Below are 12581 nucleotides of genomic sequence, written 5' to 3' on the forward strand. Positions count from 1 at the left end.
AACAGAAGGGGGTGAGTATGAGCCTATACAACTATAACTAACTTATGTTTTATCCCAAAAGTTTTCTCAAATAGAAATAAAATAACGTGATCCTTTGAAAGTCTGAGCTGTGTGATCAGAACTACAGCTGGGGCACCTGGGGGCTCAGTCAGTTAAGTGTCCGACTTCGGCTCAGGTCATGATCTCGCGGTTCATGAGTTCAAACCCCGTGTCAGGGCTCTGTGCTGACTGCTCGGAGCCTGGAGCCTGCTTCAGATTCTGTGTCTCCCTTCTCTCTCTGCCCCTCCCCTGCTCGTGCTTTCTCTGTCTCTCTCTCCCTCAAAAATAAATAAACATTAAAAAAAAAAAAAGAAAAAAAGACCTACAGGAGTCCCGTGGGGCAGAAGTTAGACAGAAAGAAAGGCCACGACCCCTGAGAAATCCGCCGTGGCCTCTGCAGAGGTCAGCACAGGAGACCGAGTCCACGGTAATGGGGGCTGGCCAGAAAGCTTTTCATGGGAGGGCTGCTCGAGGAGGTGCGTCCCCATGGGAATGGCTTTGTCAGGAGCTGTGGTCTTCATTCTGATGCATCCTGTTTTCAGAACCAAAGTCCTCTAATGTATATTCTTAAAAACTGAACGTGATGTCAAACATTTTTCAGACTTCATTTCTCCATGAATCACCCCCACATTTCATGGTATGGTCATTGGCTTCTGGGGGAATAAGTGCCATGAGTTTTGGGTCAAGTCAAGGTGACCTAATTCTAAAGCTCGCTGAGCAAATAACTGCCTTTGCATAGTTATAGGGACATGAATTCTCTTGTCCCTGTAACTACTGATCACATTTCAAGTGAAAAGTCCATGTACAAGCTTTCGGAGAAGCAGGAAAAAGGATAACATCAGATATCAATAAAATCAAATAATATCCTAGACAATTAGCCCCATCCGGTCTAAGAACTGGAGCCCAGTCTGCATTGAAGGGCACCAAGATGTATTCCCATTTATTCGCCCATAGGACTTCCATTGTAACGATGGCAGCTTCTAGCATTGAACATTTAGCGAGCATTCACCATGCACCAAAGACTGGGCTAAGATTTCACGTTAGATTATTTAATATAATCTTCGTATCGCCCTTATGAGATAGTTACTACATTTTCCCCGCTTACAGATGATGAAATGGAGGTTTATTTGTTTTTTTTTTCAACATTTTTTTTAATTTATTTTTGGGACAGAGAGAGACAGAGCATGAACGGGGGAGGGGCAGAGAGAGAGGGAGACACAGAATCGGAAACAGGCTCCAGGCTCCGAGCCATCAGCCCAGAGCCTGACGCGGGGCTTGAACTCACGGACCGCGAGATCGTGACCTGGCTGAAGTCGGACGCTTAACCGACTGCGCCACCCAGGCGCCCCCAATGAAATGGAGGTTTAGAGGGAGGTAACTTGCACAACTGTTAACAGAAGCAAGACTCAAAAGATACCCAAGCATTCATTCCTCTTAGAGGCGGTTCAATCGCTAGCAGCCATGGAGCTGAGGATAGTGTTGCTGGGGAACCATTTAATTGCTTGCTATGTACAGGCAACGTGCTAACCATTGTATACATCAGGGGTTGGCAAACTATAGCCTGGGACCCAACTGGGCCTGCTGTCCGAGGAAATTCAACCAGGCCAACATCTTTTACATACTGTCCATGGCTGCCTTCACAGTGACAGAAGCTGTCCCCCAAAGCAGAAAATATTTACTATATGATCCTTTACAGAAAACGTCTTCTAGGGGCACCTGGGTGGCTCAGTCGGTTGAGCGTTCAACTTGGGCTCAGGTCATGATCTCACAGTTTGTGAGTTCGAGCCTCACATTGGGCTCTGTGCTGACAGCAGAGAGCCTGCTGTAGATCCTTGGTCCTCCTCTCTCTGTGAACCTCCCCCACACACGCTCTCTCTCTCTCAAAAATAAATAAAATCATTAAAAAAAAAAAAAGTCTTCTGATCCCCATGTTAAATCACTGAATCCTTCTATTAATGGCTCTATGGAAGAGGGTTTAGTCCAATTTTAGAGATGAAGAAACTGGTTCAGAGAAGTTAAGCTGCTTACTTCTAAAATGTAATACTTGTATTTTGCCAAAGAATTGCCTTTTCACAGACATTAGGGAAGAAATGCTATATATATTCCTACCGTTTCGTAAAAGGAAATATATTTTATTATCTTTTTATCTAAATTTTTTTATCTAAAATTTTTTTATCTAAATTGTTTTTTTAATTTTTTTTTTTAACATTTATTTATTTTTGAGACAGAGAAAGAGCGTGAACGGGGGAGGGGCAGAGAGAGAGGGAGACACAGAATCGGAGGCAGGCTCCAGGCTCTGAGCCATCAGCCCAGAGCCCGACGCGGGGCTCGAACTCACGGACCGCGACATCGTGACCTGAGCTGAAGTCGGACGCTCAACCGACTGAGCCACCCAGGCGCCCCTATCTAAATTTTTTTAAATAGGCTTTACACCCAGCATGGAGCCCAATGCTGCACTTGAACTCACGGCTCTGAAGACCTGAGCTGAGATCAAGAGTCAGATGCTCAAGTGACTGAGCCACCCAGGTGGCCCAAGGAAAGACATTGTAATACCCAAGAATGAGGGATGTGATTTATTCTCCTAAAGGAAACTTTATGTGGAATAAATTTAATTTTATGAACAACTTTGGATACTATTTTCTTCCTTTTGCAAAGGACAGGTGAGAATATAGTCATAGAGTCATGTAAGTTTAAAAAACTGGCAACTGGGGTCACGTGCTTAAGAACTTTGGGCAGGAAGGTGGCAAAGCCAGAGCCAGAGGACACTCAGGCCTACCTGACTCCAAAGCCAGTGACCCTTCTCCTCTGCCTGAGGAGATGATCCATCTGTCTGTGCCTTCCTTCTGCCATTCAATAACTATTTATTGAGCATTCATTATGTGCAAAGCACTGTGCTCTTGCCAAGGACACAATGAATCATTTTCCTCCACTTCCCTCTCACCAGGTCTCTTTCCTTTGATTGTTTTGATTAAGACCAAAAACTCAACTCCATTATAGCTCAGTTAACCATTTTCTTTTTTCTTTTCTTTTCTTTTTTTTTTTTTTTTTTTAAGTAGGCTTCACGCCCAGAGAGAGCCCAGTGCGGAGCTTGAACTCACGACCCTGAGATCAAGACCTGAGCTGGGATCGAGAGTTGGATGCTCAACTGACTGAGCCACCCCGGCAACCCCCCATTCTTTTATTATGACAACCTGACCTGTTGGTTGTTGAGGAAAATGATCCAAATGAAAACGCGGTAACACAGCAATACTATAGGGTCTCCTTTTTTAATGCTAACTAAGTAATGATTTTAGAGGCCCTTAGGGCAGGAAGAAATCAAATGATTTTCATCAAGCCATCAAGACTGCCCAATCCAGAGCTCAGAGGAAAATAATCTGAATGAACGTCTTTCTAGTTACGAGGTTTTCCAATAAGTGATCAGATCACAGCCTTTAGGTATCAGCCCCGCCTTCTGTCAACAGCTATTATCATCACTTTAATATTGCATTTCTGGCAACTGCTCTATTACATTGAACGATCACAAGTAGAGCAGTCAAGCTATTTAAAAATACAAGCAAAAGTTAATTATGTAAGGTGAATATCAAGGCATTTCAAATTAACATTCATATTCTTGAACAAATGAGAACATGCGAGTTATTGCATTACATACAGCTATGTAATAGCCTACATTTAAATATTTCTGATTTGAATTATTCCCCTATTTTTTTATTACGTGGTACGATGAGAAAGACACAGGAAGTTCCAATTACTCCACTGTTCTTAAACTGACTATTTAAAAATGATTAAATGACACTTACTGTGTATTCTGGTCCCGGATGTTCATTTGGGCAAGAGGGAAAAGAAAAAAGAGAGACAAAATGATGATTTAGACCATGCTTATATGCAACCACATGGCTTATAAAACCACAGAACTAACAAATACTGGTGAATTATAATTATTAAAAATATTTTAAAGAAACCTTCCAAAAACTGAACTTTCATAAATATCTCCATGTTTGCTCATGAAACTCTTACAGATGATACTTCTGTGGTTGGGCAGATAAGGACTGTAAGACAAGGTTCAATTAGCCTATAGGTTTGTGGCTAATTAAAAACCATCGAGCTGGCATTATAAAAGCAGAATTAAAGGCTAATAATTTCAGTGGAGCATTTCATTAACCACAAAGGAACTCTTTTAAGTGGAAAAGCAGCTTTTATAACCAGTAAGAAGAGCCTGTTATGATATTCAAGTAGGGTCTTGAATTTTCGTGTTTGAGGGACAGGAACCAAACCTTGCAAATCTGGGAGCACAGTTTCTAGTTCAGAATCAACACAGAGTTTATTATCATCCCATTCCAAGTAAGAGGGAAAGTGATCTTATAATTATCGTATTATCCAACTGCAGAGGAAGTAGTTGGGGCAGAGAGACCCAATAGAACCTTTGACATAAATTATAGTCAACGTTTTGGGAGAAGCTGTAAAACAAATCAAAGTAAACAAACTTGTTTATTTACAAACCACATCCCCAAATTACTTGGGGACTACTGAGGAAATAGGGAGAAACAGGGATCACGAAAACTCTAGACATATTACTAAAAAAAAAAAACAAAAAAAAAAAAACGAACAAAAAAAAAACCAACCACAACAAAAAAAACCTTTCACGTTCCTTCTCCACTAGCTATTTAATAAAATCACTTTAAGAAGCAAGCTGGAATGGTTCAGTTCAATTCCTACCAGCCCCCACTAGGAAGAGCACTGATCTCAAAGGACAAAGGCAAATGGTGAAGAGACAGATACTACGGGGCTCTCACAGTCCCTGCTTAGATAATAAACCCTGAATCAGTGAAATCTGACTACCGCACTACGTTCTCTTGCTACATGTGACGTGCCGGTTGTAAAACGGACTTACCTGTAATCGTGTAGGGATAATAGTTCCAAGCCTTTTCTGTAACGTAAAATATTTTGGGAACAACAGCTCTAGCCCAGCTGGGCAGTTTGCTAAGAGGAAAAAAAAAAAAAAAAAGACAATTAGAAAGAGTCTGTCCAGAGTCTCACGTGCTCCCACACCTTTCTGGATAAACTGCCAGAGAAAGTGGAGACATGCCTAGACAGCCCTTCTCTCCACGGGTCATCTCTTCCCCATCCCTCTGGTTTTCACCATAGTTCACCATTTTCTGTGCATATGCATCTGCTCTTTTTTTTTAATGTTTATTTCTTATCTTTGAGAGAGCGAGACCACGCACACAAGCGGGGGAGGGGCAGAGAGAAGGGTGACAGAGGATCCAAAGCAGGATCTACACTGACAGCAGAGAGCCCCACGCAGGGCTTGAACTCACGAACCACGGGATCAGGACCTGAGCCAAAGTCAGATGCACAACCGACTGAGCCACCCAGGGGCCCCTTCATATGCTCTTAAAATGTGGGGAGGCAGATGGCAGCCTGGGTGTGGGGATGGGGAACCTCATACGATTGTTAGCCTGTCCTCTTTGACCTGATCTACAAGGACATGAGGTTTCAGTGCCTGGAAGGTGTGCCGTTGGGAGGGTTTGGCCAGCCTGGCCTTGGTCTCCTAGGAGTCATATGGCGGAAGTGGTCGGATAGGATGTTTAAGACCGAATAGGGAGGGAGACGGAGGCAAATGTCAGGGCCGGGTGTCAGCTCAACAATCCACAGGGGCGATGTTTTAAAAACGAACTAAAACGACAGACAGTAATGATTTTAGAGATATGAAGAATAACAAAACATAGCCCCTTGGTGACTGGAGTTGGGGGACTTGTGTCCCCTCCAAAGATGTAGCCACGTCCTAACAGCCAGCACCTGTGAACTTAACCTTATGTGAAAGCAGGCCTTTTGTAGGTAATTAAGGATCCCAAGATGGAATCCCGTTGGATCTAGGCTAGGCCCTCACTCCAGGCACTAGTGTCCTCGTAAGAGAAAGGAGAGGGAGATTTAGAGACAGGTATACACAGAGGGGGAGAAGCCAGGTGAAGACAGAAGCTGGAGACAGGAGTGATGTAGCCACGAGCCATGGATTGCCTCAGACACCAGAAGCTGGAAGCGAGGCACAGAACAGCCTCTCCCGCGGAGCCCCCAGGGGCAATCAGCACTGCCCACACCTTGATTTCAGACTTCTGGCCTCCAGAATCGAGACAGGACAAATCCGCGTTGTTTGAAGCCACCCCGTGTGTGGGGATCTGTTAAGGCAGCCACTGGAAAGGATACAGTGATGGAGCCTTTCCCTGGAGCAGGAACCCGCGCAGCCATTAGCAGAAAACAAATTCTTAAAACAAAGAAAACCCAGGGGCACAGGTCTCAAGACCTTTTGTACAACAAAGACTCATTGAGTTTTGTTTAGTTTTATTTGGCTTTGTTTTCCTTTAGGGGCCAACTCTACAGCAGTACAGGCCCAGAGAATTCTGTAAATGCTATATTTAAATATATAGTACCCTGTATTCCTTAAATATGTCTGCATGATTTTATTCTACCTCCCTGCCCCTGCCCCCAGCACTATACCTGGGGGCTTTGTGTCTTTCCGGATGCTACCATTTTGTTTTAGTTTTTTTTTTTTTTTTTAATTTTTTTTATTTATTTATTTATTTTGGAAGGGAAGGGCAGAGAGAGAGAGAGAGAGAGAGAGAGAGAGAGAATCCCAAGCAGGCTCTGCACGGTCAGCACAGAGCCCGATGCAGGGCTCAAACTCATGAACCATGAGATCATGACCTGAGCTGAAATTAAGAGTCAGAAGCTCAACTGAGCCACCCAGGCGCCTCCCTGGCCCCCACCCCACTTTGTTTCTTTCCCATCCTGGGGCTTCCAGCTCAAGGGTCTGGGACTCTGGGCCTAGCCGGACATCAGACCCCAAGAGGACGCAGACGCTGAGCTCCTGAAGGCCCCCACGTTGACGATAACACTACGGGGCAGTTGTGAATTCCAAGAAAATGGGGCCATCAAGCTAACAGAACCCCAAATCCCCAACCTCTCTCGGACATGGAGTTTAAACGACAACCCGAGCCAGAAAAATACTGTGCACCTCGCATGTCTTCTCGAATTGTTTCTCTTATTTCTGACAGTGTCCAGGACCCCCTCTGTTGTTTTTTTTTTTTTAAAGACAAATATGTATTTTCAGTGGCCAGCCGGACCTACCCCAAAGCTCTGGGCGGCTCATCAGGGCCAAATCAAATGGGGGACCCAAAGCTTCCCCGAAGTTGGGGGGGTGTCAGACAGAGGGCCACCGCTCTCCGGTGGGCTGGGCGGCGTGGGCAGGAGCATTTTCTGCCCCGCGTCGCGATTTTTCTTGCCGCTCTCCCACACAACGTCTCGCTCCCATAAAATCAGGTCTGCAGTAACTGCTCATTTACCTTTACGTTCACACTGCTTGAAAGGAACGAGCTGCTTCCTGACGGGGGTTTTTATGGCTTTTGCCTTTGATTTATCCTTTCTGTCGCGGAAGCAGCAGGGCAACCAGGGTTGACGTGCAGGGTGGGAAAATCGCGCTGGGCTTGCTTTGCAGGAAATGGGCACGAGCACAACTCCCCCCGGGGCTCCCTCCTTTCTGCCCCAGAGCCCAAAGCGAGGCGTGTCGGCAGGTGGTGTAGCAAGACACGGCTTCTACTCACGGGCAGGTGGCTTCCCTGGGCTGTTAACGGACTGGAACAGAATGGACTGGAACAGCATTGTAGAATCTCCCCCAAAGAAAGCTAGGCATTCTCTAGCTCGGACCAAGACCAAGTACCTAGGTCTCCCTACAAGCATCAGAGCCCATTCTCCACTGTCCACGCTGGGGGCGGAACCCCTCCCCACAGGCATTAGGCTCCTGAGGCATGGCACTCGGGGGCCCCAGCCCCCTCCCTCTATAACTCAGACCCCAGGTCACTTAGACAGCCTCCCAGAAGAACCACATCCCTATTCGACAACCCTTTCCTGGAAGGAGACTGGCTGAAAAGCACCAGCAATTTTCTATCCACGCCAAGACCTTTCCTATTTGTACGTGGTCAGGTCTTCAGCCCCTAGAATCTTTAGCTCAGGTGTTTCATCCACCAACTCATCCAGGATACGAAGCACTGGAAAAAGCTGCCTTTTCCAAAGCGACGCCCTAAAAAAACCCCACAACATTCAGGCAAGAGGGCTGATGCCACTTTATAGGATTCTTCAATTAGTCTAGGAAGGAAAACCTCTCCCTACAAGCCATTTACCGGGCCGGGGGCAGGAGGCATTGGCAGAAAGTTCCATGATACAATATTCAAATATTTTAATCCCACTAACAGACTTTCTCTCAGCCCCCACTTTCCCCAGAGCACATCATTATTCAAATCATTTTTGTCTGAGGAAGTAAAATTTATTTTTCCCCGTGGCAATGATTTATCAGGGCTGCAAAGGAAAATGGAATTAAATTAGTCCCCACTGCTGCTGTCACTTTCATGATGTATACTGTCACACAGCCTCCAATTCTAAGGAGAAGTCTGTCACTCAAACTCACTCCCAGGTGTCAAACAAGAGTCTCTCTTCTGGAGGGGGCGCCTGGGTGGCTCAGTTGGTTAAGTGTCCAACTCTGGCTCAGGTCATGATCTCACAGTTCGTGGGTTCGAGCCCAGTGTCAGGCTCTGTGCTGACAGCTGGGAGCCTGGAGCCTGTTTCGGATTCTATGTTTCCCTCTCTCTCTGTCCCTCCCCCTCTTGCACTCTGTCTCTTTCTCTCTCTCAAAGATAAATAAACATCAATAAAAAAAAAAAAATTAAGAGTCTCTCTTCTGGAATGGTGGCACGGTTTGAATCATGTCCTCTTGATCCACTGGCCGGGACCAGACCTCCCAATGGCCCGTATCACCATGTCAGGCTTCAGAGGCACGGAGGAAAAGGACAGACGGACAGACAAAACCCTGAAGCCTTTACAGAATCGTAAAACATGCTGACGTGGAATGATACTGTTGCCCAAACACCTCTGTCAATGCCCCCCAAAGACAGACTTTTCAAAACACTTGGCTTTTCACTTTTATGTATTTTTTCCACTTTTAAACTCTAGTATGAAACACAGTACCTATCAATGACACACCCAGGTGACCCACCCATCCCAGTCTACATGAGGCTGTCCTGCTTTTAGTGCTACAAGTCCTACATGCCAAATTCCCCAGTCCTGGGTAAACTGGTATGGTTGTCACCCTAGAGCACTGGTTCTCAATGGGGTGGGAGGGGGGGGATGTGGGGGGGGGATTCTACACCCCGCCCCGGGGAGGGGGGGGGCGCATTTGACCAAGTCTGGAAACATTTTTGGTTGTCACAAATGAGAGGTTGGGGGAGGGGGGCAGGGATGCTGCTGGCACCTAGTGGGTAGGGGCCAGGGATGCTGTTCAACACCCTACAATGCGCAATGCTCAGGAAAGCCCCCACAGCAAAGAATTCTCTGGCCCTAAATATTAGTAACAGTGCCGAGACTGGGAAACCCGGCCTTGGACTTCAGTGGATATGGTCACTGAAACCTTCTCACCGGTTTCCTAGGTCTCCCTAAATTACAACTGATATGATAAGAAGGCCCCAAAACGCAGGCATAACCTGAACTGGTCTCAGCTGAAGCGTGTTTATTTACTTCATCAAGAGCTTCCGGAACTGAAAACCCAAACCATCCCTTCTTTAGAAGCTTCTGGCACTTTACAATCCAGATTATTACCAGACTCGCCCTGATATCTAATCTCTCTTTGCAATCTAGGCTCGTTTGGGAATATTTTTTTGGCCCCAGGAGGTACTGAACATCATTAGGCCAGATGTGGTCTAAATGGAGTCTAATTTCATTTTCTCCACGGGGATCAGAGTTATGATGGTCTGCGCCAGAATCTTTATTTGAGCTGTTCTACCCACCGACTCATGCGGGATACGCAGCACTAGAATCAACCACCTTTTGGACTTAAAACATTCCCCGCAGAAAGACAGCCCGTCTGGGTTCCCTTTGCTCAGGCGTTTCTCACAGTGTCCCTGAAACGTGTCACTGTTGATGTGGAGATTGTGCTCACATAAGCAAAGCCCACTTAAGGGACTTCTAAAAAGGACGAAGCTACCTTTTAGAACCTCATTTCCCGCTGGTCCAGGAGGGATGTTCTCACCTTTTCTTTCCAACCTGGCATTTGACAATTATTTGATAAGAACCGTCGGTACCCAGTTCCGCGTATGCTGATCTCCGATTAATGACTGTTATGGCTGCTCTTTGAATTCTGCTCGTAATTTCACTTACACGCCACCACCGCTCTCCCTACTTAAAAGGGTAGTTTGGGGGCACCTGAGTGGCTCAGTTGGTTAAGCGGCCGACTTCGGCTCAGGGCATGAGATCGCGGTTCGTAGGTTCGAGCCCCGTGCCGGATTCTGCGCTGACAGCTCGGAGCCTGGAGCCTGCTTTGGATTCTATGTTTCCCTGTGTTTGGATTCTGTCTCTCTCTCTCTCTCTCTCTCTCTCAAAAATGAGTAAGCATTAAAAAAAATGCTTTTTAAGAGCAGTTTGCATTGGGATTCTGGGAAAAAAGGTCTGCCTGTGTGTCAGTTCTTGGAAGGCTGTGCTTGGACAGCGTTATGGTACCACGGCTAGCACGCTGGGAAGCACTCAAGGGAGAGGGCCACGTGATGTCAGTGGCACTGGTCAGGAGTGAGGCAGAACCAAGGTGGCACGTGTTTGACTCGATGGACGTTCCAGTTCTTTTCAGATCCAGCCAGGCCAACATTCTGTTCCTGTGCGTTCCCACGGGAGAAGGTGGATGAGGAGCAGAAGGGAGCGATCCCGGCAACGTGAGAATCTGCAGCATGTTCTTAAGGACTGAGACGGAACGGAGCAGAATTGCATGGACTGAAAGGCACGCCGGGAGGAAGTCGCTGACATGTTCTACTTCTCCAGTATACAAAACACAGTAGGTTAATCAATCTCATTTACTGAATATTATATTCAATGCGTACATACTGACTATATATTTACGTAGAATATGTAAGATGGAATATTCTAAAATACTTGACGTTCAGGGGCGCCTGGGTGGCTCAGTCGGTGGGGTGTCCGACTTTGGCTGGGGTCAGGATCTCACGATCCATGGGTTCCGGCCCCGCATCGGGCTCTGTGCTGACAGCTCAGAGCCCGGAGCCTGCTTCGGATTCTGTGTCTCCCTCTTTCTCTGCCCCTCCCCCACTCACACTCTCGTCTCTCTCTCTCTCTCAAAAGTAAATAAACACTTAACAATTTTTTAAAATAAATAAACATTAAAAAATGAAATAGCTGATGTTCCCATATGTTATGGCCACTGCGCACTGTCACTCCCACCTAGGAGGTAAGATCCCCCAGGACAGGGATCCTCGTTCTGCCCCTGCTGCATGCCCAGCACCTAGGACAGTGCCTGGCACACAGCAGGCACCAATTTCCTGAATGAGTAACGGTTGACTCCGAACATTCAATACTGACCATAAAGATTCTTTCAACACGGCAAGGAAATAAGCCCGCAGGTCAGAATCTTTGACCCCGACAATCTCTCTATGACCTGTTGCCTGGGCAGCGGGCTCTCCCCAGGCCACACAAGCTCTGGGCACTGAGTTCTTACTCTGGGCAAGCTCTAAGAGATGAGACCGATCTGCTTGGCAGATCTGGCAGACCTGGGAGAAGAGAAAGGCAACGTGAGAGAAAGAGCCAAGCCCTGGCAACCAAGCTGGACCAACGAGCTGGTAGGCAAAGTGACCGGCGGGCGGCTTTGCTTGCCCAAACAGGACTCGTAGCTTGGGGAAGTTGGGCCCTCTCTTACCCAGCGACACACAGAGAGGCCAGGAGAGTGACCCTGGAAGGCCAGAGCCATGGAACAGGAGAAAGGTGGTCCTCGTCATTAGATCGATTCAGGCATTGGGCGGAACCACCGTTATAAGCTGGCAACCCTCCCTGACGGGCAGCTGCCTGCACAGCCTAATTAATCCAGCAGCCGTGGTGGGGAAGAACATGACACTTCATGACTGAAAAACAAGCCTAAAAATAGGCTCCCTCTTTTCTCCCATGCCCCCCACCCCCATCCCTGAATCCCTCCCCTCCTGGGCTTCATGGGGAGGGACGGGAGAGATGCTGCGGATGAAAAGAAAATGCAAAGGGACCAGAGAAAAGACCCACCCGCATCTGATTCTGGGAGACAGGTTTTATTTAGAATCACTATTTGAGAGACTGATGAGTATCTCGCCTCCTTTCCCTGGATGCCAGTTGAAACGGGGATTTTTTTGAAGCCAAGCCAAGAAATACCGCTTATTTGGTTAACTGAACTGGATCGAAGGCCCAAGGACAATCACCAAATGTGCTAACGTAGGAGAAGTAATGTAATGTTCCGAGCGTATGAGGCAACCGCCGAAATGAACGGTGCACCCAGCGGTGCCTCAGACGCCGTAGGGAGGGGCCCGAGGAATCCCCTCCCTGGGAGATGAGCTACAAGCAATAAAAGGACGGATGGCATTTTCGAAAGACATTAGACTCCATTTAAAAATGGGCAAAGGACACGTTGAAAAAAAAAAAAAAGGGGGGGGGAGTGCCTGGGTGGCGCAGTCGGTTGAGCGTCCGACTTCAGCCAGGTCACG

General features: G+C 46.9%; 1 protein-coding gene across 6 annotated transcripts in view; it reads right to left on the reverse strand.

Moving 5' to 3' along the window:
* The window catches only part of PITPNC1 (phosphatidylinositol transfer protein cytoplasmic 1), a 273382-nt gene that overhangs the window by 112941 nt on the left and 147860 nt on the right, over positions 1-12581 (reverse strand). For all 6 annotated transcript variants that reach the window (XM_040452154.1, XM_040452152.1, XM_040452151.1 and 3 more), the window contains 2 exons: positions 4928-5016; positions 3837-3844 (listed from right to left, as the gene is read on the reverse strand). In XM_040452154.1, the coding sequence (XP_040308088.1) occupies positions 3837-3844; positions 4928-5016 (97 nt within the window). The remainder of the gene's footprint in view (positions 1-3836; positions 3845-4927; positions 5017-12581) is intronic.

The sequence above is a fragment of the Herpailurus yagouaroundi genome, unplaced genomic scaffold (assembly GCF_014898765.1).
Source record: "Herpailurus yagouaroundi ecotype Mexico unplaced genomic scaffold, PumYag 206, whole genome shotgun sequence".
NCBI lineage: Eukaryota > Metazoa > Chordata > Mammalia > Carnivora > Felidae > Herpailurus > Herpailurus yagouaroundi.